Source organism: Ranitomeya variabilis, chromosome 4 (assembly GCF_051348905.1).
Source record: "Ranitomeya variabilis isolate aRanVar5 chromosome 4, aRanVar5.hap1, whole genome shotgun sequence".
In the NCBI taxonomy this organism is placed as follows: domain Eukaryota; kingdom Metazoa; phylum Chordata; class Amphibia; order Anura; family Dendrobatidae; genus Ranitomeya; species Ranitomeya variabilis.
Genome location: NC_135235.1, coordinates 291,336,084 through 291,350,435, shown reverse-complemented (window position 1 = coordinate 291,350,435; position 14,352 = coordinate 291,336,084). Strand labels below are relative to the sequence as shown.

At 39.6% G+C, this 14,352-nt stretch overlaps 2 protein-coding genes across 2 annotated transcripts in view; one reads left to right on the top strand and one right to left on the bottom strand.

Moving 5' to 3' along the window:
* Positions 1–11,046, top strand: part of CLDN19 (claudin 19) — a 38,506-nt gene extending 27,460 nt beyond the window's left edge. Inside the window, exons 4-5 of the mRNA XM_077250181.1 lie at positions 4,038–4,187; positions 8,262–11,046. Of these exons, the coding sequence (XP_077106296.1) occupies positions 4,038–4,187; positions 8,262–8,304 (193 nt within the window). The 3' untranslated portion in view covers positions 8,305–11,046. The remainder of the gene's footprint in view (positions 1–4,037; positions 4,188–8,261) is intronic.
* C4H1orf50 (chromosome 4 C1orf50 homolog) overlaps positions 1–14,352 on the bottom strand; it is a 124,096-nt gene that overhangs the window by 87,972 nt on the left and 21,772 nt on the right. The gene's annotated exons all lie outside the window — the stretch shown is intronic.

Genomic DNA, 14,352 nt, shown 5'->3' with positions numbered 1-14,352 from the left:
TTATTACACAGCCCCTTGAGGAAGCCCACGCGAAACGCCTGTCGGGGCTGCGTGGTCTGACCATTTACAAGGACTTATTTGGGTGAGTTCTTTTTCTCTGTACTAGACTTATAGTATATATGTTTCAGGTGTGTATGGGGTTAGAGCTATGTTGGCAACACGTTTTGTACCCTAATTAAACCCACAGCGTTATATTTATTTTATTTTTTTCTAGTACTGTGATAGTGCTGTTATATTGATATATTTATATAATAATATTGCATTTTGGGGATTATTATGGTCTTTGTATTCCCAGTCCTTATACATTTGTAATAGTCTGATCTTTGTTTGTGTCCTTCACTGTATTAACCGTTGTCCATTTAATTTTTTGTAGTAATACTCTGAGTTTGATATTTTATACAAATAATTATTAAAATATTTAAGATATTTTATATGGGTGTTTTTGTACTCCTTGTGTTTTTTTGTATATAGCTATAGTTTGGAGTATATCTGTTTTAGCAGTGGTGATTTAACTTATTTTATTCTGGGTTTTTTTATTTAAAGTTGTCACAAATGTAGGCCAAATATTGTCTTCATAGCAACTTTGTCTACACCCACGCTGAGTGTTGATGTATCTCAGACTACACCTCCCACTTGTCAAAGCTTCTGTAGAATTGTCCAACTTCCACAATTGTGATAAAAGCCAGGTACAGCAAAGAAAAGGAAATGTTTTATTTTTAATTTCATGAGTTTCCGGTAAGGTTAAAGGGTTTCTACAGGATTGAAAATACATATATCTGCCATTTTTCTGAAACAGCACCACACCCGTACGTCGGTTGATTCTGGTATTGCAGATCAGCTCAATTAAAGTTAATAAGACTGAGCAATACCACACACTATCTGTGGACAGGTATAACAGCCACGGTTTTCTAATCACTTTAATATAATCAAGGGATACAACTAAAGAATGTCACCTTAATACCTGAAGACAAAATAACCAACCAACTTAATCTACCTGAAAAAATATCTTGGAAAGGTTCATGAGCCTGGACTTACTAAGCTTCCTAAAAAGATGTCTCTAAATAGACATTCTCAAAAAATGTGAATAATTTTCCACCATCCAAAAAAATGATCAAGTAAATGGGGGCGCACACTGTGCCCATGGCAGTGCCTTTTATTTATTTAAAAAATACACTAGCATCCAAGGGGATGGTGGCTGAAGAATACTAGAAGCTGCTGGCTGATACTTGGGTCCTGTGTGATCGCCCTTAAGTGGGGGATTAATAGTAGTAAATAAATAGTACTGCCATGCTGATAGATTGGGGGAGTGTAGTAGGAAGGAAAAAAGCAACCATAAAAAATGCAACAAAAAAGATATAGTACTGTCTGGTCTACGGCCTAGGTATATAGGTACAATAAAACAGTATATACCTAATAAAGTGGAGGTAACAATGATCTCACGTGGCATGGTGACAGAACCCTTGGTGTTTTTTAAGAACCAAGAAAGAATAACAACAAAAAGAGATAATTTCATAGACATTCGTACTAGTGGCATAACTCTGGTTGATATGTTCTGCCAGAATTGGTCTACCAGGAATATGGTGCCATGCAACGGTAGAATTAGAATTAAAAAGATAATCAATCTCGTCCTCCATAATTAATGCAATCTGTAGGATTTTATACATTCCATCCATTTCACAAACAATGCATACTATATGATGCCATTGGAAAAGGGGAATTTTTACTCTCTTTCTATAAAAACTAAGTTATGGGGATCTTTTTCTTTTTCACTTGAATTGTGTGGATAATAAGTGTTTAATTCCTAAAGGAATTTTTCTAATTTTTCCTTTAAAGGCATATCTCCAAATTTCTCATCAAACATCATGTGGGTTCGACTGTTTGTTCCTCACTAATGTCCCTCACTAAACCAGAATCTCAATTTGCAGACACTGTGCTTCATGGTGTTGACCCCTCATCAGTGCAAAGTATGAGATCTGATTTGGCTAGGTGAGAGGCTAAGGGGTAAGCTTTCTCCTTATGCAGTGACAAGCCACGCCTGGCATGTCAGAGTGAGGAGACTTATACGCCATGCTCCCTTCTCCCTATACAGGCACATGTGGAGGTACCTATCAATACAGAGGAGTGGGCTAGGAGAAGCAGCCCGGGACCCTCCTGTCCAGTCTTTAAAGTATGTTTTTTTCTGAAATGTTGTACAGTTTCAGAGTCAAACATACCTGGCTGGAATTGTACAGCCAGTGTGTGATACAATGCTGTCTGTGGATCGGCAGCATGTAAACGTTGTCACGTTCCTTTTACACACCATGAACATCTGACCGTAATGTAAATGCTTATTGCATTTTATCCTTTTGGAAAACTGCCAAATAATAAACTCACACTTTTTTTCTACAAAGCAATTTATACAAAGTCTTCCATCCATTCACACTTTTAAGAGTTAGTGTCCTTTACAACAATTGACAGCAAATGTGCGCCAAGTATTGATAGATCGTAAAACTTACACTGTGCTTGGAATGACTCCATCTTCTAAAATTATAGTTCTGGAAGGAAATAAGACAATAGGATGGCGGGGAATGTCGTAGGAATATAGCAAAAATATAACAGGTTCGTTAAAAGTCACAAAAACATTGAAACTTCCAATAAAGAATTATGTCTCTTACAAAAATGAACATCCTGATACAATCTAAACATTTGGCTTTTGCCTAGAATAAGACTTATCCCAAAAACTCATATTTACTTGAGACCTTGAGGCTGTAGTCAATTCATATCCCGATCTCGGGAAAATACTCTGTTAGCTGGATTGGCTTATGGGCTACTGTAAGTTTCCAAAATGATCTACTGAATATTTTGGTGAGTTGGAGAGGGTATCTACATCAATCTATGTAAAATACTTATTCGGTAGAGATTTGGAAAAGTCTCTTCTTTTGAGTCTTCACTAAGTCTTAGTCTAGGGCAGAGGTCTCAAACTGCATTCCTCAAGGGCTGCAAACAGGTCATGTTTTCAGGATATCCTTGTATTGCACAGGTGATAATTTAATCACCTACACATATAATGATTACAGCACCTTGTGCAATGCTAAGGAAATCTTGAAAACATGTATGGTTTGCGGCCCTCGAGGAATGCAGTTTGAGACCCCTGGTCTACGGCTAAATTGAACTGTTTCTCAGCCAATGTTAGAAGTAATGATATCACACGGGGTGCATCTCTGCCAACTCTTGGATCATGGCCTTGTCCAGTTGGGGGTCTCAAGGTGACTGCATGGACTTGCCCATTTGTGGGTCTCAAGGTGAATCCATGGACTTGCCCAGTTGGGGGTCTCAAGGTGAATCCATGGTCTTGCCCAGTTGTGGGTCTCAAGGTGACTCCATGGACTTGCCCAGTTGTGGGTCTCAAGGTGAATCCATGGACTTGCCCAGTTGTGGGTCTCAAGGTGACTCTATGGACTTGCCCAGTTGGGGGTCTCAAGTTGAATCCATGGTCTTGCCCAGTTGGGGGTCTCAAGGTGAATCCATGGACTTGCCCAGTTGTGGGTCTCAAGGTGAATCCATGGTCTTGACCAGTTGTGGGTGTCAAGGTGAATCCATGGTCTTGCCCAGTTGTGGGTCTCAAGGTGAATCCATGGTCTTGCCCAGTTGGGGGTCTCAAGGTGAATCCATGGTCTTGCCCAGTTGGGGTCTCAAGGTGTCTCCATAGACTTGCCCAGTTGTGGGTCTCAAGGTGACTCCATGGACTTGCCCAGTTGTGGGTCTCAAGGTGAATCCATGGACTTGCCCAGTTGTGAGTCTCAAGGTGACTCCATTCACTATCATCACTTAATGGGCGCACCACATTGTTATCCTACATTATACAGTTACAAATCGCCATGTAGCCCTAGCAGTATTTTAAAATACAATTTAAAGGGGTTATCCATTTTATCAGGAGAAATAGTGAGGTTCCATATGGTCAATTTTTAGAAAAGCACCAAATTTTGGCAATATTGTCAAAATGACTTATCGGCACAAGCTTCCAATATCCTCACTATGAACCAATTCTTGTATTACAGGTATGAGTTTGGCTCAGCGTTGTTCGTGGGGTGGGCTGCTGCCAGTCTCACCATGCTGGGAGGATCCTTCCTGTGCTGTTCATGTCCCAACGAAGATAGAAGAGGACAACAATACTACAGACAATCCCAACCATCAGCAACAACCAGAGAGTATGTGTAATATCCATCCTAGTGAGCGGCGTCTCCAGGTGTCCTCATCCCAGCCGTGTACAATGATAGTACCTCACTTATTATAGCACTCATGTTTTATACCTATCATGTTTTTTATGTTTTGTTTTTTTGTTATTCCATTTTAATATTTTGAAAATAAATGTTAACATATTAATCCATTAATTATTATCATCATTAGACACCATCATGTGGCTCTGAAATAACGTCTGTTATGTTGATTACTTACAACACAGGATACTGTCACCGGAACACATTAGATTTGCTAATGACATTAATGGTTACATTAATATCACCAAATAATTTTATTAGCTAATTCCTTAGCTCCTGATAAGTGGCTGTTACCCTAGTGCAAATGGTAAATCAGCAATTTCTTCTCTCCTATTGGTTAGAAAATCACCTAACTGACTCCAAAATTCCTTTAAAGACGACTAGTCATTTACCATAAACATGTATTTTTTATCTGGTGTAAATGCAGCTTTTCTCCTGAACGTTTTTCTTTTTTTCCTGCGCCTCTTCAATCCAGAGATATGGCCCCCTTTTACCTGTAAATATACACTACTCAAAAAAAAAATAAAGGGAACACAAAAAAAATCCATCTTAGATATAACTGAATTGAATATTCCAGTTGCAAATCTTTATTCATTACATAGTGGAATGCGTTGAGAAAAATAAAACATTAAAATGATCAATGTAAATCAAAATTAATATCCCATGGAGATCTGGATTTGGAATGATAATCAAAATCAAAGTGTAGAATCAAATTACAGGCTGATCCAACTTCAGTGGAAATGCCTCAAAACAAGGAAATGATGCTCAGTAGTGTGTGTGGCCTTTATGACCTCCCTACAATGCATGTGCATGGTCCTGATGAGGTGGCTGATGTTCTCCTGAGGAATTTCCTCCCAGACCTGGATTAAAGCATCAGTTAACTCCTGGGCAGTCTGTGGTGCAACGTGGCGTTGGTGGATGGAGCGAGACATGATGTCCCAGATGTACTCAATTGGATTCACGTCTGGGAATGGACAGGCCAGTTCATAGCATTAATGCCTTCATAATGCTGACACACTTCAGCCACTAGAATTGTCATGCATTAGAAGAAACTCAGGACCCAGTGCACCTGCATATGCTCTCACAATGGGTCTGAGGATCTCATCACGATACCTAATGGCAGTCAGGCTACCTCTGGTGAGCACATGGAGGGCTGTTCGTCCCTCCAAAGAAATGCCACCCCACACCATTACTGACCCACTGCCAAACCAGTTATGCTGGAGGATACTGCAGGCAGCAGAATGTTCTCCACGGCGTCTCCAGACCCAGTCACGTTTGTCACATGTGCTCAGTGTGAACCTGCTCTCATCCGTGAAGAGCACAGGGTGCCAATGTCAAATCTGCCAATCTTGGTGTTCTCTGGCAAATGCCAATCGCCTTGCATGGTGTTGTGCTTACAGCCCAACACCTACTTGTGGACGTCGGGCCCTCATACCACCCTCATGGAGTCTGTTTCTGACAGTTAGATCAGACACATGGATGTTAATGGCCTGCTGAAGGTCATTTTACCAGGATGAGGCACTACTCCTGCTGTTCCTCCTTGCATACAGGAGGAGGTAGCGGTCCTGCTACTGGATTGCTACCCTCCTACAGTAACTTCCATGTCTCCTCGTGTACTGGCCTGTCTCCTGGTATCTGCTCCAAGCTCTGGACACTCTGCTGACAGACACAGATACCTTTCCTACCACAGCTCACATTGATGTGCCATCCTGGATGAGCTGCACTACCTGAGCAACATCTGTGGGTTGAAGACTCTAGGGGTGAGAGCAATGACAACATACAAAAGTGACCAAAACAGCCAAAAAGTATGAGAACAGAGAAATGGTCTGTGGTCACCCCCTGCAGAACCACTCCTTTATAGAGGTTGTCTGCTAATTGGTGATAATTGCTACCTGTTGTCTGTTTCATTTGCACAACAGCAGGAGTAATTCATTCACAATTAGTGTTGCTTCATAACTGGACAGGTCGATTTCACAGAAGTGTGATTGACTTGGAGTTACATCGTGTTGTTTAAGTGTTCCCTTTATTTTTTGTGCAGTGTATATCTTTGTTAACCAATTGAATGTGATGTTCAAGAAGACGCCCCTAGAGAAAAGTTATGGATCACACCCACTTGGCTAAAAAGACTAGATTTCTATACAGGGAAGAGACGGCCATATCTCAGGACTGGAGAGGCGCAGGAACAAAAGAAAAACATCGCCGGATTCAGGAGAACAGCGGCATTTACGCCAGATAGATTACATATTCATGGGAAGTGACAGGTCCTCTTTAAGAGAACGGGACCAGGTCCGTCCAGCCAAGAGAGGGACAATATGTCACTTATAGTGCACACTTTCTGTAACTGATTCTCTATATGTCCACAAACAGTCCCTCACATGGGAAGGCAACTTACAAAATAAAGTTGGCTAGACATGTTGGATAGGTTTCAGCCAAATGCTCGTTTGGGCGACTGTTAGACCTCCTTGCACTAAGTTTGCATATTTTTTAGGTAATGAGGAAAGCGGAATAAGCTGTTGTCAGACTCCGACACGCTAAATCCTTCTTTTCCCGACTTTTCATGTCACATACACAATAAAAAGTTGGGTGATTCCATACCAACCAACAGTTATCTAATGTGTATGAGTGCCTTAAGCGAAGTTGCAAAAAGAACTACATATACCAAAAATACTGTAATGCACAGATGATCATTGCTGTGGCTGTATGACTGTGACTGTTCTTCGGAATTGAACATTATATTGTACGTCCTGCACAATTGTCCCAGTTTCCAGTTTATAACAATAACATGATATGAGCACCGAGATGACAGTGTCCAGCAGACCCTCAGCTCCCATTGTAACCCATCGGCAGGGGGCTGATGGGAGGCTATGCATGCCAGTACCATTTAAAGAGAATCTGTCAGCAGGTTTTTGCTATCCCATCTGACAGTAGCATGATGTAGGGTAAGAGACCCGGATTCCAGTGATATATCACTTAGTTTACTGGGTGCAGCAGTTGTGATAAAATCACTGTTTTCTCTGCTGCAGATCTAGCAGGGCTCGGATTGCTGAGCTGTGTATAACCCCGCCCACACCACTGATTGGCAGCTTTCTGTGTACACTGTGCATAGGCAGAAAGCTACCAATTGTCAGAGGAGGGTTACACAGAATTGGCATGAGGCATTGAGTCCTGTAGTGATAATCTCCTGCTGATAAAACACTGACTTTATTGACATGACAACAAAGCCTAGTAAGTGACACATCGCTGGAATGAGAGTCTCAACCTCTACGGTATGTTGCTCTCAGATTACATATCAACAATCTGTTGACATATTCTCTTTAAATGCTGCTTTCGGAGATGGTGAACAGCTGCTACCGGTGCTCAGCTCCACATGTGGAGGAAGCTCAGCTCTTCAGCCCTCTCCACACATGCAGACTCCTTCTTAGGATCCTAATTTACGTCCTAATGTGGGAGCTGGTTATTAATCATCACAGGCAGAGAGTCTTTATTATATAAGTAGTGAGACTATGGTTCTGCTAATGGTCGCTTCACTTAAAAAAATTCAAGGAAGGCCTGAACAATATAATATTACAGGATAGGGGTATTAGATTCTGTTATGAGGCGTTTATCCAGGGAACTAATCTAATCGAGAAGAGATTTTTTTCCCTAATGTGAGGCAATTAGCTTCTGCCTCATGGGATTTTTGCCTTCCTCTGAATCAACCTTTTAGGTTCTAGGTTGAATGTGAAGGACTTGTGTCTTCTTTCAACCTTAAGACTATGAAACTATATCAAGACATCATATAAAAGGAACATAGTAGGTGGTGATGGGGAGCTGTTACAAATTTTGCATCGGGACCAAGTTATTGCTCAGCTGGTTCTTAATAATAGGATGAAAGCATAAAACATTAATTTTTAACAATAACACTGACGGGATAAAATAAAATACCGTACATAAAATAGAATCTTTTTTGTGAGGTTATAAATCATCAATAATTTTGTTTTGTAATTCGATCATTCTTTTATCTAGAATTACAAAAGTTCCGATAAAGAAAAAAGAAGAGACAAGTTAATGTGACAGCCGACCATGAAATCCATGTTGAATATGTTTTGGAAAGAAAACAATGGAAAATCCTGGAAACCGAATTAGAATTATTTCCTCCTAGAAAAAGACTGATGCTTTATTGAGAGACTTTGGCTTTAAAGAAATTGTGGCAAATTATTTGCAATTGTGAGGAGTCCACAGTTAATCCTGTAGGGTGAAACGTACACAGTTAATCCTGTAGGGTGTCCTATAAACATTATTCCTCACTTTTGTCTTCTAAAGCCTATTTCAATGTGGTGTACCCTCAAGTAGTGTCTTAACCATGATCCCACTAGTGTTCTATACATTCCATTCTGCTATGGTGCCCTGTAAACCCTTTGCACCATGTTTTTGGAATCTGCTTTCCAGTAGTGCCCCGTAAATCCCACTTCTGTCTATGCTATGCTATAAACCTCAATCTTTGATTGTATCCTACTCCTAGCCAATGTTCTACAAAACCCTACTTCTCACCAATGTCTCTACAATTCTTATGTACAATAGTGTTGTAGGATCTCCAATGCCTGGTTGTGTCCTACTCCTTACCAATGTTCTACAAACCCTATTTCTCACCAATGTCTCTTCAATTCTTATGTACAATAGTGTAGTATCAAATCCAATCCCTGGTTGTGTCTTACTGCTCCCTAATGTTCTGCAAACCCTACTTCTCACCAATGTCTCTTCAATTCTTATGTACAATAGTGTTATAATGTTGTAGGAACTCCAATGCCTGGTTGTGTCCTACTCCTTACCAATGTTCTACAAGCTCTATTTCTCACCAATGTCTCTTCAATTCTTATGTACAATAGTTTTGTAGGAACTGCAATGCCTGGTTGTGTCCTACTCCTGACCAATGTTCTACAAACCCTACCTTCCACCAGTGTTTACTAAACACTAGTTTATAATAGTGTCCCATACAAGTTACGATCTAGTGATGTCCTATGAGCCCCAATTCCTGGCTGTGTCCTACTGATTACCAAAGTTCTTCAAACCTTCTCTCTCCTCAATAAATTCTAAACTCAAGTCCATGGGAGTGTCCCTTACACCCCACTTCCTAGTGTTGCTCTATAAACCCCAATCCCTGGTTGTGTCCTACTGCTCCCTAATGTTCTACAAACCCTACTTCTCACCAATGTCTCTTCAATTCTTATGTACAATAGTGTTATAATGTTGTAGGAACTCCAATGTCTGGTTGTGTCCTACTCCTTACCAATGTTCTACAAGCTCTATTTCTCACCAATGTCTCTTCAATTCTTATGTACAATAATGTTGTAGGAACTCCAATGCCTGGTTGTGTCCTACTCCTTACCAATGCTCTACAAACTCTACTTCTCAACAATGTCTCTTCAATTCTTATGAACAATAGTGTTGTAGGAACTCCAATGCCTGGTTGTGTCCTACTCCTGACCAATGTTCTACAAACCCTGCTTTCCACCAGTGTTTACTAAACACTACTTTATAATAGTGTCCCATACATCTTACGATCTAGTGATGTCCTATGAGCCCCAATTCCTGGTTGTATCCTACTGATTACCAAAGTTCTTCAAACCTTCTCTCTCCTTAATAAATTCTAAACTCAAGTCCATGGGAGTGTCCCTTACGCCCCACTTCCTAGTGTTGCTCTATAAACCCTAATCCCTGGTTGTGTCTTACGCCTTAACAATGTTCTACAAACCCTATATCTCACTGGTGTCTTCTAAACTGTATAGTAGTGTCTTGTACATTTTAATTTAAGTGATGTCCTATGAACCCCAGTTCCTTGTTGTATAATATTCTTACCAATGTCCTACAAACCTTACTTCTCACCAACGTCTTCTGAAGCCTACAGAAGTGTCCCATACATCTTACTCTCAAGTGGTATACCAAGGACCCCGATCCCTGTTTGTGTCCAACTTCTAACCAATGTCCTATAAACCTCATGTTTCTATTCCTGTAAACCCCTCATTAGAGCGTTTTTCAATACATCTTCCTACCCTTTTGTATCCTATGAACAATACTCCACAGTGGTGTCTTATAAACATCAGTCATCGGTTGTGTCCTATAAGTCCTTCTCTATACCAGTATTACAGGAACCCTCCTTGTCTCTGGTATCTTATAATCCTTACTATATAATAACAGTGCCTTATAAATTCTACTGAATACTGGAAGGACCCTTATAAACCCTTCTCTTCTACAGTGTCCTTACTTCACTACCTAGTGGTGTATTAGAAATGCTTTTCCATATTGATGGCCAAAGCTTCTACTCCCCAGTAATGTCCTATAGGCCCTGTACTGAGTGATATCCCATAAATGGACCATATTGAATATTGCAAATGGTGTCCACAGTCATTTGAAACAATAATTTTTCCAGCCATAGACATTTTGTATTACCTAAAAAATAACCAGCACTGCCTACTTTTTTCTTAACATTTTGATATTCTCAAGGGAGATCGTTAGTTTTTGGATTACAATGTAAAGTCCCACAAAACGTTCTTTTTGTGAGTCCGGCTATTCTGCATTTGCCATTGTCTTGTTAACAAACTAAACCAGGGATGTGTTACTGTATTTTCCAGCAACGAGTCGGATGACAAGGTCGTCATTGATAAAATAACATTTTAACCTTCAGATATTTTTTTTATTTGGAATTGTACATATTGAAGATACCGTGAATCCCGAAGAACATTTATAATGTCTTGCTGTGTATGTAACTTTTTGTCAACTAATGAATAAACTATAGATAATGAGTTCTTAAAGTTCAGAATGTCAGATCTGATGTTAAACTAACGGAATATTCATAATATATGTAGCAGTCTATACATAAGGAGGTATCAGGGGTGCTACAAAGTACAAAGCCAATTCTTCGCCAAAAAAGAAAAGTTTAATGGTAAATATTTACTGGAAGACTTCAAATTGTAAAGCTATTTTTTTTTATTTAATATGGAGGTTATCGGAAACGTTTTCATGTTGTACTTGAACTGGTGCAAAACGATTCCTTCTGGGACCACTGTATTCCATCACACGTTGTCCTGCAGTAACCACAACATGACGTGATTTCCTGGATACTGCACACAATTTCCATCCCATTACCATGCTAATTGCTGCAGAAATCACATTGGAGAATGCAAAGCACATCTGACATGACTTGGAAACACGTCAAATAGTTCATCCAGAATATCGACTTTCCCCTTTCCCAATCCGCCACTTTTTCCTCCTTCCCAATGTTGGAAGGTGACTCGGACCCACGGCCGGCCTCTCCAGACCACTCAAGCTCATACTTGGCTGATTTAATTTTTTTTTTTTAAACAAACTCCATTATTACGGTCTGCAACTCCTGAAGGGGCCAAAATAATTAGACTCCCCGCCTGCATGGGACAACAGCCATGAGTCCTGGAAGCAGAAAGTGTAGGCAGCCTTACACAACCCTTTTTATTTTATGAAAAATTAATGCAAAATATTACATGAAAAATACAGGAAATAATAAAAGCTATTGTTATGGAAAACTTTTTGATATATACCGCATTACATATTTTTCTTTCTTTCATCTGTCATCTGTTATCTATCTTTCTATTTATTTATTACATATGTTTCTGATGTGGATGTTTAGCTGGTGGATGCAATGGTTTAGCCTTATATAATGTATATAATTAGCTTTTTTCAATAACTGAAATATTGCATCTGTGCACTAAATAAACATCTGCGCTAATTTCACAGAACCTTGGATGGATGGATGAATGGGCAGATAGATGATAGATAGATAATAGATAGCTGGTAGCTATCTAATAGATAGATAGATAATAGATAGATAGATAGATAATAGATAGATAATAGATAGATGATAGATAGATGATAGATAATAGATAGAGAGATAGATAGATAATAGATAGATAGATAGATAGATAGATAGATAGATGATAGATAGATAGATAATAGATAGATAGATAGATAGATAGATAGATAGATAGATAGATAGATAGATAGATAATAGATAGATAGAGTGCCAGGCCTTCAAACAAATGTCCAGTTTGTTTCATAGTAAGACTCCCAGAGAAGGCAGCACTCCAAGCAAAACAAAAGTAAATTGAAAAAAATTGACTTTATTGAGCCCAAATGGCAATGTTTCGGTTCATAGAACCATCTTTTTCTCTTTCTGCTTGAAGAAGGATCTATCTTTCTATCTATTTATTACATATGTTGTAGAAAAACTCTCACGGTGCTAGCAGGGATCTCACTGAGGTCACGGCAGTTCAGCCCGGCTGGGATTGCAGATTCAGTGACCGGAGGTAACCTCGATGACATCACCGTCGGTCACGGACGCTGCGTTCACAGCAGCTCATTCACCAGTGGCTCTCAGCCCAGATGGTCGCATTTTGGCACCATCCAAGTTGAAAACTGTTTATCCCCCCAGACATGGATTATGGCATGGGACAGAATGAATGGCAGGTGAGGGATATTGTTGTTTTTTATTTTTGTTTTATTACAGGAGAATGAGGGCTTCGGTATAGGCGTTAGTTGAGTATAACTGTGTTTGTTATTTTTATATAAAAAAAGTAAAAGTGTGTTTTTTTTATTTCAAATATAGGACTTTATTCTGGCTGTATTTTTATTTACCATGTTTACCATATAACTATAGGATTAGTAATGGAGAGGTGTGTTATAGACACCTCTCCATTACTACCCATGGGCTTGATGTCACCTGACAATACAATGGTGACACCAACCCCACAAATATTAACCCCACTTGCCACTACTACAGGGCAAGTGGGACGAGCTGGGCAACGCGCCAGAATTGGAACATCTAATAGATGTTCCTTTTCTAGGTAGCTGTGAGCTGCTATTTTTAGGCTGGGGGGGCAATATCCATGGCCCCTTACCAGTCTGAAAATACCAGCCCCCAGCTGTCTGCTTTATCTAGGCTGGTTGACAAAAATGAGGGGGACCCCACGCCGTTTTTTAAATTATTTAAATAATTGAAAAGCACGGCGTCTAGACCCCTCTATTCTTGATAACCAGTCTTGTTCAAGCTGACAGCTGAGGGTTGCAGCCCCCAGCTATGCGTTTTGCCTGGCTGGTTATCAAAAATGCAGGGGAACCCACACCAGGTTTTTTAAAATTATTCATTTACAGCGCAAGAGTCGACTAATGAATACTCCCATCAGCCTCTACTGCTCTCCCTGTTATTAGCGGCAGCAGGTGTGGGATGATGGGAGCTGTAGTCCCATCCGCTGACATCAGTGACCGGAGGTAAACTTTTTCCCGCGGCTCTCTGACCAGAGGGGATGATATCACCGCCGATCTATTTATCTATATTGATAGAATACAGCATGTAATGCTCCTATACAGTATATTACAATTTCTGCAGTATTCCCTATATGTGCTGTTATATGTGAGACAACTTAATTCTTCATTAAGTGCAGCCTATGGCTCTTACCAATGTAAGTGTATATATAATATGCAGTATATAATACTTGAAAAATAGTATTTAATATACTTAAAAATATTTCATTAAATATAAATCAGGGCAGATACTTATTTAGAAGCGATACATTTCAGTGCTTGAGAACAGCATCAAAAATTTTTGCAACTGAGAATAAGCATTAGGGTACGATTTATAGAAAATGATTTGGGGCTAATTAGCATTAGAGTGTGGTAGAAGAGCTAAAATATGCAAATTGGAAAAGTTACCTTGGGATTTTAGCTCATTTCCATTCTTTTGTTTCTTTGCGAGGAAAAATGTCTCTGAATATTAATCATTACAGTAATTAAAATCTGTCCCCGGAGGAAAAGACGACACTCGGAATCCAAACATTCAAGACTTACATTTGTTATCTTTCTTATCCTTTGACTTTTTACAATTCTCAGTTGATAGTTTATTATCATTATTATTTTAGATTTATTAGTTAATGATTTTTTAAAAGTATTTATGAACTGCTTCTTGTATATTGTGAAATGTTGTATACAGCACCTATACTAGGGAGCCCCATACAGAATACATAGCTGTCAGCCGATCGTTTCGCCGGCAGCTATCTCCTCCATATACAGGACCGCTCTCTCTGCCGCATTC